Raw genomic sequence first — 22,565 nt, 5'->3', positions numbered from 1 at the left:
GACCTTCTACTTTCTATTCCTACTGAAATTTCATAATATTTTTTACATTTTGTTCAATTTGGTCCCTAATGTACGAAACTATCAACTGAGCTTTACAATTTAGTCCTTTTTAACATCTAAGCTTAATTTCTATCAAATTTACACCAATTTCATCAAATTCTCAACCATGAAAACTTTCTAAAATTTTAACAGTTTTACAAATCGGTACACAGGCTAGCTAAATTAAGCTCCCATGACCTCAAATCTATAAAAAATTAAAGAAAAATGACTAGGGACTTACTTGAATTTTTAGCCGAAAGTTAAGAAATGTTTGAAGCTTTCTTTGTTTCCTTAGATATGGAGGACGGCTAGGAAGAAGATGAAATTTTCTCATCTTTCCTTCCACATTCTTTGATATATATTATGCTCTAATTTAATTAATCATGTTTTTTTTCCTTAATTAATCATATTTTTACTTAATCAATCAAAGTATAACATTAACGTCCACTATCTTTTATTTAAGCATGGTCAATTTGCTAATTTGGATATTTGGTTAATTTCAATTTAAGTCCCCAAGTCATTTCCTAAATAAAAATCTATAGTGATTGGACTTTTACAATTTAGTCCTCAGGCCTTAATTAACCACAATTTCGGCTAAGTTACTTAACCAAACTTCAATTCATCTATACACTAACTCTGTAAATGTCCCAATTTAATATTTAATGGTTTGGTTTATGGAAACAGGGTCTCAAAACTGCATTTTTCGACACCACTAAGAACTGGATTATTACAAATTTAAGTATTGGAAAGCATCCCAAAGTTCCAACTCCGACATTCCCATAACTGACTTTTCTCCCCCAGGTCCACTGAAAATCCATGCCAAATCTTAACACTCAAACACCATAAACTTGAAAATAACATTATGTCCTAAGCTTGAGCCCTTTTAAAAAAAAAAGTTAGCATTTCTTTTTTATGTAAATTGCTTTTCTGGCCGAGTGTTTATAAAACCCTTTCAATTTTGTAATGAATTTTAAAATTTCAAAAAATAATTGGATTATTTTGCAATACGCATCCATGCATTTAATTATTTTCAAGAATAATTCATTTTGTTCTACTAATAGTATTATTTTGCTCCTCTCCTCCAAAAATAAAATTGCTATTTTATGGTTTCTAAGGGTACGAATGTTCTTTTCTTTTAATAAAAAAGAGAGTCTAATGGATATTTAATGAAGAATAACATCTGCACTGTATGTAGAGGACTTATTTTCCTTCTTGATTTCAACTTCTAAAAGAGGGGCAAAAGTTTTAACATTCTTATTCCTTTTATCAAAATTAGAATGAATTTCCTTTTACTCCAAATCTTCTTGGAACTGGTGTCTTTATCAATTGGAAAATGTTCGCCTAATCTATTTATTTTTGCATGCATTTACATTTTTAATTATTTTTTACTTATTAACTTTTCAAACAGAGTTAAATTACCTTTTTAATAGAAATTCTAACTAAAATATTAATTTTTAATGATGATGGTGAGGCAATTTGTATGACACTGCACATCATGCTACCATGACTCTATTTATCTTACATATCATGTCAACAAATGGTTTAATATTTATAAAAAAATATTCAAAAAATAGCATGAAGTACTCTTGCATATTGTATAAAAGGAGTCGTTCAACTAAAGGCCTATAACTTAGTTCCTCAAAGGCTCGAATCTGAGTGGATTGTATAGGTTAACCTCCTTAGATCATGGAGCCAATAACGTGAGGTTTGGGTAGTTAAATATTAAATATATGAACATTTATATATGAACTTTAGTCTAATATGCAACTCGATACGTGAATTTTAATTTGTGTAATTATACACATTAAAATAATATAATACATACATTTATTTTTATATTCGATAATAATGCTAGAGATTTGAAAATTGAATAAAATTAAAAATTCAAGTATAATATCATACAAAGTTAAAATTCATGCATGACATTAAAAAGGTTGACACTTTAGTCATTAATTTGCTTCTTCATTCTTTTCCTAAAGTTGAATAAATGAAATTAATTAATGAGCTTTACTTTCCGAAAAATGTGTTGCGCACATAATAAAGGAAAGGGGAGGGGTAAAGTTGCATAATGCTTGTTCCCCTCCTTTTTCAGCTTTATACCCTAAATCAAATTGACCTATGCAACCAATAATATTTTACAAGCAAATATTTTGTAGCCCATTTGTTTAATCATGATGATCTCATCCATGCATGAATGGTTAACAAATATTTGCTTGATGTACATCTTCGATGAAAGCTAGCTTAGCTGGCCTCATTCATCATTTCTAAATATTTTTCCGATTATTTAGTATTCATTGGATAAATGAATTCCAGATTTACAGCTGCATAAATTCTAACGCAATTATTCCTAGTCATTACGATGTGTGTTAACAATTACAAGGTGGTTTCGTGAAAATCAATGGGCCATGGATTAAAATCTTCGATACCCTGCTCCACATAATAGATTTGGTCGTAAAGTCATGAATGAAAAGGGGAACCTTTAGTGCAAAGTTCAGATTTTTATTAAGTGTTTGGTCAAAGGGAAAATAAGTATGTGCAGTACTAATGGAGGAGATGTAGGGTACCCCTAAATGGACGCTCCTACGGATTTTTAGGAGGTTATAGTTTAAGTGATTATTATTTTTTTGAATATTTTTATGAACGAAAATCAAACATCTGATCACGTGATTACATTATAATACTAAAGGCAGTAGCGGTGAAAAACACCATTTTATAACAACATTTTTAATTTGTTGTGTATTACATTACACCATGACTAAAGGTGATTACTAAATTTTCTTCTTAATAATTATAAATGTGTTTGCCAAATATTTTATACGACAATACTAATATGGTTATTAAATTTTTTACGTAAAAATATTTATATAGCTGCAAAATATTGATTTGTAACAAGTCATATTTGGTTACGTCTTATATTATGCAACAAGTAAATGTCATGTGTAAAGTTAATTTTAGTAATCATAATATTTAGAATGATAATATTATTGTCACGTCCCGATTTTTAATGTTATCTTATGAGTTGTTAGTAAAGATTAGGTAATTAGCCAGATAATTAAAAGTTAGTAAAATTGTTGTTGCGACTTGAGTTCAATTTCCCTTTCCTTTCCTGCATAATTTTTTCCCCATGCCTCTAAGCCCTAGTCTATAACATATTTTTTTATTTGTTTTCAGCCTCTTTTACTCACGTTTTGCTCTCCTATTGCCGTCCCACCTCCTTTCTTTCTCTTTTTTCTTTCTTTCTCCTTCCTTGTGTCATACCTCCTCTTTTCCTCCACCACTTTTGCCATTATTTTCAAAAAAAAAATAAAAGCCCTCAAGATTTTTTTCAAAAAACCAATTAAACCCGTTTTTTTTCCCATTCAATTGGGTATTCGAACTGTCAAAATAAATTAAAAAAGCCTTTTGACTATTAAAGTTAACCGCTCTAATTTTTTCAATTAAAGCCACCACGTGGCAAAATTATGATGTGACATGTGGTAAAAATATAAACAATAAAATTTATAAAATTATTAAATTTTAATAAAGAAATTAAAATATTTAAAATTCATTAAAAATTAGAAAAAATATAAAAAATCGTAAAATTATAGAATATATAGAAATATAGAAAAAAGACTATAAAATTTTATAGAGTCGTAAGGAAATTATAAAAAATGTAAAGAAATATAAAGTTCTTAAAAAATATAAAAATTATTGTACCAAAAAAAGCATTTTATATTTTTTTTATAACTTTTATTGATTTTTTATCATTTTTTACTACATGTCACGCTGTGTTGCGACACGTGATGGATTTAATTAGAAAAAAAATGGGGGTCGTTAAGTTTAATGGTCAAAGGGCCTTTTTGATACATTTTATAATTTTTTATGATTTTTATAAAATTTTACAATTTTTATAATTTTTTGATTTTTATAATTTTTTCTATTTTTAATATATATTTTTAATAAAAATTTAATAACTTTTATAACTTTTATTGATTTTTAATAATTTATTTGCCACATGTCAAGCCATGGTTGTGGCACAGGGTGGCTTTAATTGAAAAAAATTAGGGGTAACTAACTTTAATGGTTGACTGTTAAAGTTAATGATCAAATGGCATTTTTTTATACATTTTTTTATACATTTTGACAGTTTAAATATTTAATTGAGTGCAAAAAAAAAAAAAAAAAAGAGTAAGGGCCTGTATGTATCCACATCTGAAAATTCATTAATAGTCCATATTAATGGTACATTTTCCCCTATATTATGTATGTTTGAAAAGTTGGAAGACTTTTTACACCTTAAGCCTTTAACTTTTAACTATTTATAATTACAAATAATAATATACAATTATTCTTATTATTAATATGTGCGATAAAAGCAGTTGGTTTCGTTTGTTTTTTTTTATTATAAAACATTGATGAATAGAAAATATTAATATAATTAAATCATGAAAATATCAAGGGGAAAATAGATGGTGAATAATGGTAAAGGGAAGGAGAAAGAAAAGGAAGATATTCGTGTCCAATAAATGTGATTGCTTTTAAAATTTGATGAGAGGTTTTCACAAGATGAAATGAAAGGATAAAAGTGCAGCCCCTCCATTCCACGATCTTATTATTTATATATTCTCATCATAAAGAGAAGATCTTCTTCCCCATTGCAATAACATTGTTTGGATCATCCAATCTGGTGGTACACAAAAATATGCCATCATCTGTTTTCCAACTATTCCTTCTGTATTTATCTCTCGGTTTTATCTTTGTTCGAGATTTAAATTACGGGAAAAAAAAAACATCTTTAATGATATTCTGTATCATCGTAATCAATGATAAGAAAAAACACAAAATTGCTGGTAACACAAATGTTTTTTGGTTGGAACAGATAACACAATCTTACAAGAGCTTTATGAATCTATGCCTTTGCTTTTGCATGCATGGCTTTTCACTAGTTATTCCAATACGGTCGGGAATGCCAATTTGTGCGAATTAGAAACGGCCACGTTTCCCAATATGAATGGGGACACGTAAATATGGGGTTTGCGTTGGATTTGGTTGACTTGAGTCAAGGGTGTTTTTTCCTTTTATGACCGAGCCTGCCATGTTTAGCTCACTCCCATTCCCACCCCTTGTTCGATGGTGGCTAAGGGTATGAACCCACTCTCAGTATTGACCACTAGCTAATTAGTGGCCAGCCAGCAGAATCAAGGTATAATCCTAATCCTACCATTTCCATTTTCTTTTTTTCTTTTTGGTTTACATGTGTCGATTTACACTACTTCTCCATGTCTTTTCACTTTTTGTCCTCAAACTTAATCAAGGGGTAATTTCTTTAATTCTGGCTATAATAATTAATATCCAAGTTCCCCAAGGTTTATACCCCTCTTTCTTTTTTCCTATATTAAGATATCCCATGCCTATTCTTTTATTCTATATTAAAGTTGAAGGTAAGTCGAGTTGAATTTTTAAACAAAATATAAAGTTTATTTAGCATTATTTTCTCTATTTATCAAATTTGAATCTGAAATATTACTATCGATCGAGATTCCTTTTAAGATAAATATTAGTCTTTTTTTTTATATATATAAAAAAGGAAAAGCTTGATGAACAAAATGTTAGAGAATAACTTTGTTGGAAGTGCATGTATTTACCTTTATTTTAAAATTAAATCCAAAATGAGTGGGATTTTTCATTTTAATAAAAATGGAAACGAGGGACATGGTTTCTATATTCCCCTAATTTTGCATGTCCTTCTCAATATCTGGAAGTAATAAAAAGAGAGAATCAAAACCAACAAGGATTGCTTTCATGAAATTGAAGTCGTAACATGCACTCTTCAATGGGATTCTTACTGGAAACAATGTTTATGTGAACAACAAATATAAAATCCATTTTTAAAACTTGTTTATTCTCTAATGCTTATATTAACTTTCCACAAGGATTCATTTTTCTATGACCATAATCTATATTTACATCATCTACTTCCAATTTCCTATATAAGCATATAAAGCAATAAATGTGTACGACTTTCTTTTTTTTTTAAATCAAATATTTATAGATGATTAATTATCAAATGATTTCATTCTCGAATTTGATATTGCTTTTTTAATATGATGTTTGTTTTATTTTTGGTCTAATCTTAATCTTATATTAGACAAATGTTAATATATTTTGATACACAAAGGTAACGGTGTTAATTTTTGGTTTTAATTCAAATTTAAGGACTGATTGATGAATTATTATGTTTGAATTTTTATGATTTTGTTAATAAAATAAATTTCGTGTTAATTATAAATTTTTTAACTTTGCATTTAATTTATCAAATAAAGTCGGATGGATCTGATTTAATTTAGATTTTAAGATTTATTTGATAAAGTTAATTGCTATCATTATTTACTAATTATATATTTTCATCGAATCAACTTTAAAATCCAATTTAAACACTAAAAATTAACACCATTACCTTTGAATACCAAAATATATAATGTTTTTCAAACACAATACCATATTAAAAAACACCTACCAAATTAAAAAAAATTTGTCAAAACTCAGATATTCAACTAGTATGAAGCCTATATGCAATGTATAAATGCTTATCCGGGCATAATGTCATTGTCAAATCTTTGAGAAATCTTTCCAATTCCATTGAATTAAGATATGGCCTGAAGTGAAAGAGAAGGTTAGCCGAACACATTGAAACACAAGATATGGGAAGAAATTTAGGGTAGGAAGGAAGGTAGAGGGAGGTGGCGGGTGGCGGGTGGCTGGCGATGTGGTCGGATCTTGTCCACCCTCCCACCTAGGATTCCCTTACAAGACTCCACTAGGCCTTTTATTTGTTGGGCTTGTGGCTTGCATTTTAAAAGTATGCTTGCTAGAATTTACGTCCTTATGTCCCCTTTCCAGATTCCCCCTATTTTTACTTTTTTACCAAAAAAAAATAAAAATTAAGTGATAGGAGGGGTTATTAAGATCTAAACATGATATTAATATATTTTATGTTTGTCTAAATCAGGTTCGGACCAAAATATGAGCTTAAGATTTTATCCAATTTTGTCATAATTGCAAAACACTAACCTAAGCTCATTTAGGCCCACCCATATTATTTTTTAGTTTCTTAAAAATATTTATATTATTTTAATTTAATATTTAATAATTTTATATCCTTTTATTTATTGAAAATTTTATATAGTCATTTTAATATTATTTTAATATTTATATTAGAGTAGTATTATATATTTAGTATAGGTTTATTTTTTTAATGTGTTATGAATTACATAATATAAAGAATTATAAACTTAAGAAAATGTCAGGCTCAAGTTTTGAATGTTTAAGCCCAAGCCCATATTTTAAACGAGCCTAAAGTTTTTTCTTAAACACATTTTTTGGACTTAATAATTTTGTCTATACCTTCTTAAATTTCGAGTGAGCCTTTGAACCGGAATGGATAGCCTAACCCATAAGCGGTATCTAAAATTCAAATAAACAAGGCTTTGAAGGGGGCTGGTTGGGTTTTATTTGGACGTGCGAAATATAGAAAGACGCATCCAAGTAGCTAAGATTTGGATGGATTATGTGGCCCAATACATCTGTGGAAACAGTTTGTGAACTTTCCCAGACAGGACTTGTACCAATTCTATAGTCAAAATTGACTGTATTGAAGTGTTGGGCTCAACTAAAAACATGTTACTTATACTATAGACACGTATTAATTAAATTCAAAGTCTATGGGTGATAGGGACCTAAGTAATTGTTCCATTTGAAGAATGCAATTCATGACATTTGTTGTGGTGGTTCAATATGAACAAGTTGGTTTTATAGTTAAAGCTTTAATATGAAGACCGGATTGTGGTCCAAATCCAATTTGGTTCATAAAATATAGGCATCGGTTTTTTAATTTAAAAGGAGAATTTGAGTTTGGATTCAGGACTTAAATTATATGGCAATATACTTTGCCATTACACCTAACACATAATTGGTGAGATAATAATATATATAAATTTTCATTATAATTTAAACTATTCAAGAGATAATATATCAGCTTTATTTTTTACAATTTAAAATTTTCACGAACCAAATTATGAAAGACTTCGAAGAAATATTGAAAACAAAATTAGAAATGAGAACATTTATTTAAAGCTATTTTATTTTTAAAAATTAACTACGTGTTATTAAAATAAATGATTCACATTAAGTTTAGTCTTACAACTTGTAATATAAGATATAGGACTTGCAATTTAACAAGAATGAAAATGAAAAGAGGATAATTTGGTGATAAGAAATGTCATCGTTGGTCTTTCAAAATCAATTAGTGTATCACGTGTTCTGTATTTCAAAAACTTTCATCACTTTTAATATTTGTATCCATCTAATACAGATTTAACCGAAATCAACCTTCAATTTAATAACACTTTTGAAATTTTGAATATGATTATATTTCACACATGTTTCTATATACAAATCATTTTATTGCGTTGTTGGTTTAAAAGAATGAGAGCTTAGGTTCCATCATGTACCCAACTTCTAAAATACAAAATTTTCATTTACACCCTTTATAATTTATAAAATTTTAAATTAGTAATAGTAAAACTATAAAGATATAGACTATTAAAATAGTACAATTTAATTCTAGCCCCGCGCCACTAGATTCTATCCCAAATAATTTCCTTCTTCTAATTCAATTATCAAAAAAATAAAAACTCGGAAGATGAACTGTTTTATTAAAAATTAAAATAAAATAAGAAGCAGATGAAAGCTTGGATATAATAATAAGGAATCCTTATCCTTTGATAATACGTAAGTAGGAACTGATTGGCGGACAATGGCCATGTCTGGCGCCGGCACTGCCCGATAATCAATTGTCTCATTCCTGGATCCCAAGATATACAGCTCAGGCCGATTGAGCACCCCCTTATCCCAATGCCCTATTATCCGCAACTTCTGCTCCCCTTCCTTAATTGCCTCTCAACATACATCTTAGCCAAACGATCTCGGCTTTCAACTTGGACATTTGTTTTATTGCATTGCCTATTTCCTCTATGTATCAAAACATCCAACTGTTGTTTATTTCAGACAATTATGAATCCATCAAACATGTGCATTTCTCATTCAATCTTTTTTTTTTGGGATAATTTTTTATATAAAGGATATATCCATAATGTTAGACTTTATATTCAGATATACATGTATTACTTAAATTATGCTAACAATCATGGACTTTTTCTCATGAAACGGAAAAGACTTTTGGCCGATATTTTTTATGTACTTAAATCTAGATCTAGGTGTTCCATGTGTTACGTAGACTTCTAATGATAATATTTTATAAATAAATAATTATTATAAATAAATCTCAAATCTTGAATCACAATATACATAATATTATTAATTTGGTATGTAATTGGCTCTCTATATTCCTTAAATTCTTGAATTTCAAACTCCACAACATTAATTTTGGTACCATTAGGAAAAAGTTGATGGATAAAATAAATCATACTTTCATCTCAAATTGAAATTTTAAAAAATTTCCAATATAAAGAAAATATTACTATATGTTCGAAAAGTGAAATATTAATATGTTATATCCTATCGTCATGCAAACATGTGTCAGCTTTTTAGGTAACATGGACCTGATATTGATCATGATTTAAAGAGGTGTTCAACTAAACCACCCGCTCGACGTAGAGGAGTAAACACACTCTCGACATGTTAAGGAGTCTATTCAAGCATAATAATATCATATTAATAGAGTCCCCACAATATACACCCATGATTTTCTTTTATGCATTAATTAAGCAAGACTAAATGTTTATCTTGCCATATCTAATGTACAAAAAAACCTTTTCTATAAAGACCTAGCAAGCAATGTAAAAAGGATCAAATTCCTAGACACCCTAAAGTTACTCTAAGCAATTTTATACTCACATTCTCAATTTATCTATCCTCTTGTTCTTGTTCGACTCTCTACCTCTTTAGGTGAATTGGCTTCCGTAAACCACGGTCATCTCCTTCCTATTCCCTTTCCTGTTGAGCCTTATATCAACAAAATAAAAAAATAATTAAAGAAAATTGCAATATAAAAAAATGCTTGGAAAATAAAATAAACACGTGAACATATATACACTTGTCAAAAATTTATTAAATATGCCAATATACTAAATGTAAATATATTACAGACGAAATCTTAATTTGATTGACATTATTATTGTTGAAATAATTGTATATAAACGTAAATAAACTTTCACTTTTTAAGTTTAAATACAGAGGGTTAAAGAGTATATAAAAAATCAAAAAAAATAATATATGATATATATGAATTTTGTTTACTTAAAAGATCTAATTGGGAATTTAATTAAATAGTAAAATTGGAGTAATTAATTAATTAATAGATACATGGATGAGTGCAGTTGGCACAAATGTAGAGGTTGTAAAACGGTAACGTCATTAAAGACGACATTTTTATTTTTAACGACAGACGTTTTCAGTTGACCTCAACAAATACATGGATTTCTTAAAGGCGCAGCCCATAAAATGCGTGGGGACTGGGGCGGATATCCACGAGCCACATGAGGAGATGTCGGAACCACCCCATGCAACCCTCCATAACAAAACAAACCCTCTATTTTTTTAATACAAATTATAAATGAATCCAAACTCTGTTATTACATATAAATCGCTACTGCTCATCCTTATGCGTATACATTGGTAAGTTATTTAACTTTAAAAAAAAAAAAAGAGTTGAAAATGATAATGAGAGAAAGTATTATTTAAAGAGAGAAAGTCAAAGTGGGAATAAGGATTGAGGAGCAGGGTATTGCAACACCGACGCCTGCCCCAAAGCTCCCCATTTAATGCCTTTAAACTAAAGTCGTTCGAATTTTTTATTCGATGCCACACCCTTTTGAGCTTTTCTTCTTTCAAAACCTTGGAAATGGTCCTAATTAATTTCCCTTTCTCCATTTCCCTCTAATTTTGCATTGCGTGTTTTGACTTTATTTATTTATTATCAACAGCTTGCATTTGTCTATACCTTTTTCTCCTCTCCATGTATAAAATGCCTCCCTTTAACCCTCTCTCCCACCAGCCATTTTTGCAAGTGTTTTGAGTTCAGACTGAGTTTGAGGTAACTACATTTCATTCCATTTTTATTTCCCATCATCATATCTTCCATATATAGAGTGTCATAAAAGCTGGTTTTTGCTTTTTTTGCCTATAGAATTAGTAACTCCAAAATACATATATATATAAAGTATGGATGAAATTGAGATTCCTTCCCTTTTTCTTTGTCCGATTTCCCTTCAACTAATGAGAGATCCAGTTACCATCTCAACTGGAATAACGTACGATAGAGACAGTATAGAGCAATGGTTGTTTTCATGCAAGAACAAGGTATGTCCGGTAACGAAACAAGTGTTACACGATTCAGATCTAATCCCAAATCACACTCTTCGTCGTTTGATCCAATCATGGTGCACAGTCAATGCTTCCCATGGAGTTGAAAGAATCCCAACACCGAAGCCTCCCATCGACAAAACCCAGATCGCCAAGCTCCTTAAAGATGCGAAAAAGTTCCCTGAGATGCAAGTCAAATGCCTTAAAAGGCTCAGATCAATCACCCTCGAAGGTGAAAGAAACAGAAGCTGCTTGGAAGCTGCTGGTGCAGTTGAATTCCTTGTATCAATCATCAAGACTTATAATTCTACGTTATTACTTGAAACCGAAAGCAATGAAGGGCCCGAATTTTTAAAAGCCAGCGATGAAGCGTTGAGCATTCTTTATCATATCAAGGTCTCGGAAAGCTGTCTAAAAAGTATTATTAGCAATGATTATGAATTTGTGGAGAGTTTAGTGCAAATACTGAGAAATGGTAGCTACCAATCTCGAGCATACGCCACGATGCTGTTGAAGGATATTTTTGAAGTGGCAGATCCAATCCATTTGATCAGCCTTACACCCGATTTCTTCACCGAAATCGTGCACACATTGCGTGATCAGATCTCGCAACAAGCCTCCAAGGCAGCATTGAAACTCCTGGTGGAGCTTTGTCCATGGGGAAGGAACAGGATCAAAGCCGTGGAAGGAGGAGCCGTGTTCGTCTTGATCGAGCTTCTTCTCGAAAGCTCCGACAAGAGAGCTTCGGAGCTGGCAATGGTTGTTTTGGACCAGCTCTGCGGTTGCGCCGAAGGGAGGGCGGAGTTCTTGAACCACGGAGCGGGGCTAGCGATGGTGTCGAAGAAAATATTCAGGGTTTCACATGTGGTAAGCGGTAGGGCAGTGAGGATTCTGTCATCGATTTGCAGGTTTTCAGCAACATCTAGGGTACTTCAAGAGATGTTGCAAGTTGGGGTAGTGGCAAAGCTGTGTTTCGTGCTTCAACTTGATAGTAGTTACAAGACCAAGGAAAAAGCAAGGGAGATGTTGAAGTTGCACTCTAGGGTTTGGAGGAACCATTCTTGTATTCCATCTCATTTGTTGTCCTCTTATCCATCTTCTTGAGATTGGCGCTCTCATTTTTCTTTATTATTGCGTATGTAGATATATTGAAACAAGCATGGGGGAAATTAAAGCTGATCTCCATGCAACTAATATTGGAACCATACAAATTTAACAGGCATGAAATATTTGTCTATATGTAGACACTTTCCATGAGAATTTTGTTAATGGAGATATATGTCCACGAATTTTTGTTGAGAATCTGTATAATTTTAGATGAATTGATGATTTTAAAAATGAAATGATGATTTATTTTATGATTTTAATATTAATGTCAGCTTGTTATATTTTTAATAGTAAATTCATTAAAAGGAAAAGGAAAAAAAAAAAGTAAATGCAAACCTAAGCGTACGTTTGGTTTATTGTAATGGAATAGAGCTGTAATTGAATAGAGCTGTAATGAAATAAAGCTGTAATCAGTAATTCAATTGTTTGGTTAATGAAATGAAATAGAACTGTAATAGTATTCTTGTGTTTGGTTGAATGGAACGATGTTGTAATAGCACAAGGAAAAAAATTAAAATGACTAGAATACCCTTAGTAGAATTTTTTTAGGTAGATGATTACTGTTATTGTTATTAAATTTTAATAAGATTATTGTTAAAAACAATTTAATAAAATAATAAATAATTTAACCATATTTTAACATAATAATTATTAAATATAATTTAATAAAATGATATATAATTTAATAAAATTCTTAATAAAATTATTATTATATGAATTAAAAATCATAATATATAATACTATAAAAATAATATATAATCTACTTTATTATTTTTAAATTGCAATACATATTTAATGTGCTAAAATATCATCAATGAAACAAATAATTTAATAATTCTACAATAAATAAAAAAGTAAAATATTAGAAGTAATAAATAACTTGAGAATTATATTTCACATCCAAACATAATATTCATATATTAACAAAAAGTTACATGATTTCATTAGTTTATATGTCATAATCCATATGTTATAAAATTTTACAACATCAAAAAGTTACAACATTATAATGACATTCTATCATGTCATTATACCATCCAAATATTACAAACACAAAAAGTTACCAAAATATCATCAACACAACCATGATTTTTAATGGTCAGCAAGAAATCTTCTGACCCATTTCAATCGCACAGAAGAAGGTAAACTAAAGAAAATGAGCAGTTGCGTTGGATGATATAGAATTTTGCTTAATGCGTGATAGCGCTCATCCTCAGTTAAACCTTCTACTTCACATAATGTTGGATATAATGTTAGAGGTCTTTCTTGAATGGTCATTTCTGACTTTTGTTGAATTAGCACTTTGGAGGCAATACTCCTACTGATTTCAACGCCAACGGTCTGTATGTTTTCCGCCAATAAAGTGGCAGGATCATGAAATGAAGTAGAAGAAATATGATCACTTGCTTCAGAAATCTTTTTTTTTTCTTCTTTGAAAATGTGGAATCACCTTGGTTTCTAGCTGGTTACGGTTGTGTAGCTGAAAGATCTGTGTCATCCAAAGAAACATCAGCTTCGCATCCATAGAAATTGTTTCTTTCTTTATGAGTATTTGTAGTAGCTACATCCTCAACATCTATTTCTTCAATACTATCAGCGGCTGTTTGAACATCTTTCCCAGTGGCTCGATCTTTTGCGTAGATAGCAGTAAGTTGGTCAAAATAAGGGAAACTACAATGTTTGAATTGACCAGCTTTTTTATGACTCTATAAAAAATGAGGAATTCATATTAAATATAAGTTTGGTCAACATAAGATAATAAAGACTTGAAATAATTCTTACATTTATATATGAGTTCCACACCGTATCTTCAGCAACAACAAGCTGCCTATGCTCATCCCAACCAAAACTGCTATTGTTTTTTCCACTAAGCATGTCATAAACGATTGACCAATCCCTTTTCAATATCTTAATCCTCGATTCAAGATTAGGTTTAGCCTTTAACATGGCATTGGGTAAAACTTTTTCTAACATTTTTTCCAACTCATTTAAATAACCGGCTTTAAATCTCATATCAGCATTGAAGGTTCAAACATTGTGCAAGTCGACCATACAGGCAACCAACGCAACATCTTCTTCTGGAACCCATTTCCTTTTGATTCCTCGAGAATTTTGGGAAGAAACACTTGATTGTGAAAAGTCTGACATAACTATATTAAGAAAAAAACAAATTAAAATTAAGTTCAATATCATGAATCAAAAGGTCAACACTTTATAAAATTATAACACATGATGAATCAAAAGAAAATAAATTATAATACAACAAGTCTAGTACAATATAAAAAACAATTCAAACACCACCAAAGTTTCATAAACTAGATACATGAAATAACATAAACAAATTAATGTTTAGTATTTTTACCCTAAACCTAACTAATTTCTAGATGCTTGCCATTCATCGAACATTTGGTTGACTAGTTCCATCCTCCAAGTAGCCCATGCATTCTATGGATGAATATTTACGATATTCGGTTCATCGTCATCTATCACATTACTAGGTAATCCTTCTCCCAACTCCGCTTCAATAGGATCAAGACTCATATAGGTTCGAATAAAATTATGGAGTAAACAACATGCAATAATGATTCTATTGTGCATCCTCACAGGATAGAATGATGGACTCCTAAGTATTCCCCATCTAAGTTTTAATAACCTAAAGCATCTTTCAATAACATTACGTGCTGAAGCATGTTTCATATTGAAAAATTCTTCCGGAGTACTTGGCTGGTAACCCTGACGCCACTCATTCAAATGATATCTTTATCCTCTAAAAGGTGCAAGAAATCCTTCACAATTTGTGTATCCAACACCAACTAGATAATAACAACCTATAAAAAAATTATTTGTCATGGTTAATTTCCCCAAAAAGTATGATCTTAAAGATGAATTCAAAGTCCTCTAATTTTGCACTTTACCATGAGGAGCTTTTAGTCCATATCTCTTACTAATGGCATCTCGAAGAACCCGTCCATCAGCAACAGAACCTTCCCAACCAGGAATAACATAAACAAAATGCATCTCAGGTGTACAAACACCTAACATATTTGTTGCTATGTCACCTTTTCGCATTTGATATTTAGGTTTATCAACTGTTGGAACCCTAATCTTGATGTGGGTTCCATCTAAAGCACCTAAGTAATTCTAAATCACATGTATAAAACCTTGAGTTAGGATACTATATTTAAATCTAAATCAACTAAATTATGTACAAGCTATATATAGAACTCACTCCAATACCTTCAATCATTTCCACCTTAGGTCTGTAGAATTAGCTGTAATTGGCTCTGCCTTTTTAAATAACACATCTTATAAGCGTATGATAGCATTTAAAACATTGTGAAATGATTTACTAACAGTTTCCCCGGACCTATTAAAGTGATCTTTGATAACTAGATTTTTAAGGTGATGAGAAATGATATGTAAAAACATTGCCACTTGCTCATCAACAAGCATGTTCCTTGACAACTTCAATTCCCCTAAAGTTTGTAATATCTCACATAGTTTAAAAAAGGTAATTCTATTCATCCTAACTTGTTCAATACATGTCTCGTCACTAGCAATACAAGTCTTTTCACATAATCTCGTTTTACATAAAAATCTAAAATATAGGATCTAATCCTTGGTCTATAAGTATGTAGGCTATGGATGACACCCAATGTAACTAAGAACTAACTCGCAACTGTATACATTTGCAACCATATTGTCAATGCAAGACCAATTCTTTTACGCCTCACACTTTGTACTATTAAAGGCAGACAAGCCATTACTGTAAGATATTAAAGTGTTACATATCTTCAAATCGTAGTAATAGGGTCACATTTCTCCAATACTAATTTCAATAACAGTAAAATAAAATCAAAGAATTTAATTGCCAAAGAACTTATAGTGATTCATTGAATACAAGACACTCAACTGTGGGTGGAGGAAGCAATCAAACAAGCCAAAAAAGAAGAGAAAGCAATAACACACTATCAAAGAAAAATGAATAATACATATTAAGAATCTTTACAAAGCACAAAATAGAAATTACAACTATTTTTGCAAGTAAAAACTTGAAATTCATTTCTTTATCAATCACCCAAAAAGAAAAAAAAAGAAAGAAAAGAAAAGTAAAGAATGTGTTTTTGTGGATTTGATTAATTGATGACTGATGTTTAATAATTATTTTTTTAAAATACCCATTTAATACATCCACATTCAAAAACATAGTTTCTAGTTCTCTGAAATATACATAGTTTCTAGTTCTCTGAAATATACATATATTATATGAAAAATTTTAAAATATTCGATATTTAATTTACCTTCTAAAAAGTTTGTATTCATTCTCACATTGTAATTAACTAATGTTTTATTTGAATTAATAATTTTGAATAGAAAAATATATATTATTTTGTTTGAATAGTTAAAATTAGTAAAAAGAAAAACATAATATGAATTTAATAATTTTATGAGAAAATAAAATAAGGTCTTAATTTCTTTTATTTTGTATTAACTCAATTCGATTATAGGTATATAGTGTGTTAAATATCTTAAAATTTATTATTTTAAAATATTCGATTATCATTTGTATTTAAATAAAATCTAAAACTCCATATACATTACATTCTTACCATAACATGATTTATTTGTAGCATTTTACTTTCTTTTTTTTTTTTTTTAGTTTGTTGAGATAATTTTTGTAGTGTTAATTATAATTTTAATCAAACAATATAAGTAATATAAAATATTGTTTGAAGACCAAAATTAAATATAACATAAATTAAAGTTATCAAAAATAAAAATAGTTTAAAATATATTAAAAGATTAAAATAGTTTTAAATGAAACATATCAAAAATAAAAACATATCGAAAATTAAATATAACCAAAATGTTGTTGTTTAAAGTAAAAAGATCAAATCCGAATTGTAAATGTAGTTTAACATGTATATATTGTCTTGTTGCTACCTTAGCACACCCTTGAGTGATATTTTTCCCCTTCTTGTTGCTACCTTCAACCACTCTTTTAGCTAAAACACAAACCATTCCACTATTTCAAGAGGATACACATTTCACACATAATGGTTCCAACTAAAAAATCCAAATAAAAATAAACTTAACAAGAAACCAAAGGCAAAATGAATGGAAAACATGAAAATGTCCTTAGCAACCATGTAAATGCCAGATAAAATCTGCAACTTTTGAATCAATCAAAATAAATGAAAACCAGTGGAAAAATGAGGGTAATGAACACCAATGATTTGAGCACACATATACCAATAATATATATTTGAAGTCAATATGGTAAGATGGTCCATCCTCATGCAAATGTTATCAATACAAATCAACAATGATTAAAAAAACCAGCCCACATTAGCTTCAATCTCAGAGTCAGATCATACAAACAATTGACTATCAAATGATTATGATGGACTAAGATTCATGCTTGTGCTAAGCAAGAATTGCAAAAGCACAAAGCCTGAGTTAGATTCAGGCTTGTGTTAACTAACTATACCACAACAACATAAAGACTGAAAAAAATCCATAAAACAAACTTACAAATTTACAAGATATGTAATAATATCATGAGTCATGGAACTGAAAATTCTGTAGAATTTAAAGAAAATCATATCTTTGTTAAGACTATTGTGAAGGTTCCTACTTAGAACTAACTCATTAACATTTTAAACAGAACACAATTTTCAACATTGGAACTGAATAGAGTAGAAAGTTAGCATCACATAATTACGGCCAAAAAAAATGCAATAAAGGGCTTTATCTGATCTTTAAGTCTGAAAATGGGTACATGCATGGTAAACACTTTTTACTTGGTACTATAAATACTAAGAAAATAAAAAAAATGAAATGAATTTGCTACATTAGCCAACAAATTTGAATCCAGCAAAACAAAAAGGATGGCGAGATTATAGACAAAAACTAAGTATGTATATCATTTTCTTGCATTCCACTTCTAAATCATTCCTAGAGAGAATATGAATGAAAAAGTATGCTCATTTTCTATCATTCTTCCCACCAATCCTCTATCCTCCTAGTTTTCAAAACACTCCACCAATAAAATTTTAAAGTTAACCACAACAACATAATGTATACGGTACATTCCAAGAGGACAGAAAATGCAAAGAAATAAATGCTCTTACTTCTTTCAACTTATAACATTATACTAACAAAATTTAAGAAAAAGAAAGAAAGAAGAGGAAGAAAAAGTAGCATTTAAGGTTAAGAACACAGTTTGAAAATTACCATGTTCTCATTGTATTCTTCTGAATACTCTGATCCGTCTCATCTGAAACATGTGATCTAAAAAGCGCATCAAACTGTATCAAATAAAGCATCATTAAACAAAATCCAGTAAAAAGAACCATTGCACTATAAGCAATCTAATTTTGCAACATCTAAAACTTCCATCTAAACTCCATAAAAGGCCTAACATAGGGTCATATTTTTTTGGCGGAACTAGGGACAAGCAGCAAGGTAAGAAATATATCCAATTTCTAAAGAGGACCCAAAACCCTAATTCCCAACATATATAGGCCATTCAGCATCACAAAGGACTGATACATCAAATTTCAGGATAGTTGTTACCAAATATTTCCACATATTCTACAACTACATTAAACTAATCAAACGTTCGAACCCAATATCCAATTAATTAAAATCCCAAAAAACTGAAATTATCAATCAAATGTTTAATTGATAAGATTAAACGAAAACCTAATGAAACCAGAAAAATATAATATTACATGCCTCTGGTTCATATATAGATTATCTCGATTGCATTGTAAAACTCCTCAATAGGCCGCTCTTTCCGCCTCACCATAATAGTAGCTGCTATCTCCGAAGAAACGATCGAAAGGCCTCTCTATTTTCTCTCTATTTTGTCAAAGGGAGAACAGGTTGGTGAGGATAGAAGCATGAAAAAGAGGGAGATAAGGTTGGGAGGAAATGGGAAGAAGAATGAGAAAAAGGAAAAATGTTTAGACATGAGAAAGAAATGAGGGTAAAATTGAAAGTTAGAGGAAATTTTTCACCCACCCATTCCCTGAATCGTTATTCCTGACCCAAACAACCGAATTGTAAACAGAACTTTTGCCTTGAATAATCCCGTTTGGAATAGGGCTGTAATAGCTCATTACAGCTAACCAAACAATGGCTTAGTGATGGACCATTGAGTTCAGCTGTAATGTATTAGTATTACAGCCAACCAAACATACTTTAAGCGGCCCATGCATCTCTTCTCCATTCAAGAAAAAAATGGGTTTAGAATTCTTGGACAATTATTTAATTCTGTAATAAAAGAGGTTAACATTATAATTAATTATCTTTAATTGCTCACTTTTAAAATTAAAAAAATTAAATTACTTTAAAATTTTAAGAAAGATCAATTTACTCGAAATTAAAAAAGAAGATATAGTCGCAACAAGACTTACGGTTAATTTAGTTGTAAACTAAAAGAAAAAAAGCAAATCATTGACCAAGTTATTTCAACATGGATCCCTTTGAAATTTCATCTTATTTTTAAATTATTTTATAAAACTGGAAATTAAAAATTATAAGTTTTATTAATTTGATTTATAATATATGTTAGCTTGAATAAGATTATAAATTCCATTTATATATCATATAATTGGAAACATGCCTTTGAGCAGTGATAATGTTGTTATAAGTTAAAACTAAAGAAATGGTTAATTATTTCGTATTTGTATTATAATCATAATTTCATTTGGGTCTGATTAAGAATTTGCCAATAACTCATTTTATATAAAATTTAAAATATTCTATTTATAATAAAAATACACACTGGACACATGTGTCTGAGGTGTGTAATATAAAACAGGTAGATGTGATTGACCGTCAAATTAAGAACTCAAACCCAAGTTTGAATTCAAATGTTTAGGAGAAGACGACACTTTGATTTGGATTCTGATTTTTACCTTTATCAACTATACACCATACACATTTCTTCATTTTCATCCGGCATCCATGTTAATCAACTCTAAACTGTGATCATTCCTATAATTTAGTCACCAAGGCTACCTTTGGTACCTGGTTAACAGATAAACAGCAATACAAGGAGAATTATTCCATAAATTAGAGTGCGGTCTGAGGACCTCTCTGGCTTCATGTTTGAGATAGGTTGAACAATCAGCTTGAATCACCATGCAAAGCTTTGTTACCGCCCCAACCCTCAACATCTCTGAAAGGACTTCTTTTGTTGCTGCATTTTTGGAGATTAATGAAAGTATGTGAACAGCTTGATCATCTGTTGCTGGTGACACTCTTAGGATCCTTTTAGCCACCATAGCTATGCTTCCTGCATGGCTAAGAAACTCGGCTCTTCCATCAGCGCATGAACATAGATGTGCCAAAAGGTTGAAGATCAGTTCAGTGATGTTCTTTTCGGGTTTTTCGAGTTCCAATTCGACAAGCTCGAACATCGCGTTGGCTTGGACTATTTTTGATCTGTTTCTTCCCCAAAGGCATACTTGTATCAGAATTTGCAAGGCGGATTTGGTTGCTTGTTGAGAGAATTTCAGTTTAAGTACCCTTAACATTTCTTCCATGAATTCGGGTTTCAATTTCTCCAGCAACCTTGTATTTGCAGCCTCAATCACTCTTTTCAGGACTTGCATGGCAAGAGTCTTGACAACAACAGGATTCGCAATGTCACACCCTTGAATCCATGTTAAACAGTCGATGATTCGGTGATTTTCATTCACAGCAGCCTTGATTTCACCAGATGGTGTCCAAGTAAGATATAGAATTCTCAAAGCTTGTTCAACACCAATAGTTTTACTTTGATTACAACATCTTATCAACAACAAAACCATAGCTTTAGGGACACCGGCTTCCTCCATAAACTTGCTATTGTCCTTTGCTAGGACTTGCAATTTTTTCAAAGCATTTACATACAAACCAGGAACTTCAAGTTCACGAATGAGTTTAAGAAGACGACTCTTACAGAGAGGAGATTTCGGAGTAGGGACCCTATCGATACCACCGCTCGCATTTTCCGTGGACCAAGCCTGAATCAGCCGCCGGAGCATGTGATTTGGCGTTAAACAAGAACTGGATGGCAGAACCTGCTTGGTTACAGGGCAAATGGTGTCCTTGGCTGTCTTCAGCCATTGCTCTATGCTTTCTCTGTCGTAAGTAATGCCTGTAACAGCTGTAACAGGGTCTTTCATGATTTGCAGCGATATGGGGCAGATGAAATATTGAGGAATTTCAATCTCATCCATTGGGGTAGTAGCTCAAACTCAAGAGACTTAGAAAAACTTTACCTGTCAAGCCAAAATGGTAAGAGAAAGTGGCTCATATATATGAAAGGGTGGTTCTAAGTATACGTAAAAGTTTAAATAATTATATTATATAAAAGTCATTGTCCATATTGTGTGCTTCTTTTATCTTCTTCAGCTTGTTTTACCAGTAGTACTTTCTTATGTAAGGGCTTTCAATGGTCAACACGTGAGAAACAACGCAAATGACATTGGGTTGGAAATGTCTTCCAACTACTAAATGAACGCCACATGGCAATTGCTTAGTGGTCAGGCTGAGCCAGGAAAGGACAATGGTGGGTCAACAGGGATTCCACCGCCCACACTCCTTCCTTAAAAATGAATTTAATCAAGAGGTCACTGTTTCTTAAGACCAATATTTTGTACTCTTTTTTCCAAGCTAAATAAAGAATCAGAGATTGATGTAAAATATTATTAAATCCCTAAAACTAATTTTCTTTTCCCTTGAGTTTGGAGGTAAAAAGATTTGTACTAGCATTTGCAAATTAAAATATACAATTTCAGTTTGAGGCCCAATTTTCGTGTCAAATAATTTGATTCTTTTAAAATTATGTGTCATATATACATTCCCTTTTTTTGGACAAAATTTTGTATTTTTTTAAAGGAGAAATATATAGCTATAAAAAAGTCGGGACATATATGTTATCATCACATAGGATTCATTAAAAGAAAGATTAAAATTATATATTCTGAAAAGTACAAGGACCTTTAGTAAAATTTTACCAAAAAGAAAAGACTGAAGAAATAAAATTTTACCAAACAAAA

At 30.6% G+C, this 22,565-nt stretch overlaps 2 protein-coding genes across 2 annotated transcripts; one reads left to right on the top strand and one right to left on the bottom strand.

Moving 5' to 3' along the window:
• The first annotated feature begins 11,082 nt into the window (after positions 1–11,082).
• LOC105799269 (E3 ubiquitin-protein ligase PUB23) lies at positions 11,083–12,773 on the top strand. The gene has a single exon (XM_012629725.2). It carries the CDS (start codon positions 11,260–11,262, stop codon positions 12,502–12,504), a length of 1,245 nt encoding a protein of 414 aa, XP_012485179.1. The 5' UTR covers positions 11,083–11,259; the 3' UTR covers positions 12,505–12,773.
• Positions 12,774–20,218: 7,445 nt separating this feature from the next.
• Positions 20,219–21,825, bottom strand: LOC105799266 (E3 ubiquitin-protein ligase PUB24). Its single transcript, XM_012629723.2, has one exon. It carries the CDS (start codon positions 21,741–21,743, stop codon positions 20,535–20,537), a length of 1,209 nt encoding a protein of 402 aa, XP_012485177.1. The 5' UTR covers positions 21,744–21,825; the 3' UTR covers positions 20,219–20,534.
• Positions 21,826–22,565: the final 740 nt, after the last annotated feature.

This window comes from Gossypium raimondii, chromosome 9 (genome assembly GCF_025698545.1).
Source record: "Gossypium raimondii isolate GPD5lz chromosome 9, ASM2569854v1, whole genome shotgun sequence".
Lineage (NCBI taxonomy): Eukaryota > Viridiplantae > Streptophyta > Magnoliopsida > Malvales > Malvaceae > Gossypium > Gossypium raimondii.
The sequence above is the reverse complement of the archived record's forward strand: the minus strand, read 5'-3'. Positions and strand labels throughout refer to the sequence as shown.

Coding starts and splice junctions, on each gene's coding strand:
- LOC105799266 (XM_012629723.2), bottom strand. CDS start 21,743: ATGGATGAGATTGAAATTCCTCAATATTTCATCTGCCCCATATCGCTG.
- LOC105799269 (XM_012629725.2), top strand. CDS start 11,260: ATGGATGAAATTGAGATTCCTTCCCTTTTTCTTTGTCCGATTTCCCTT.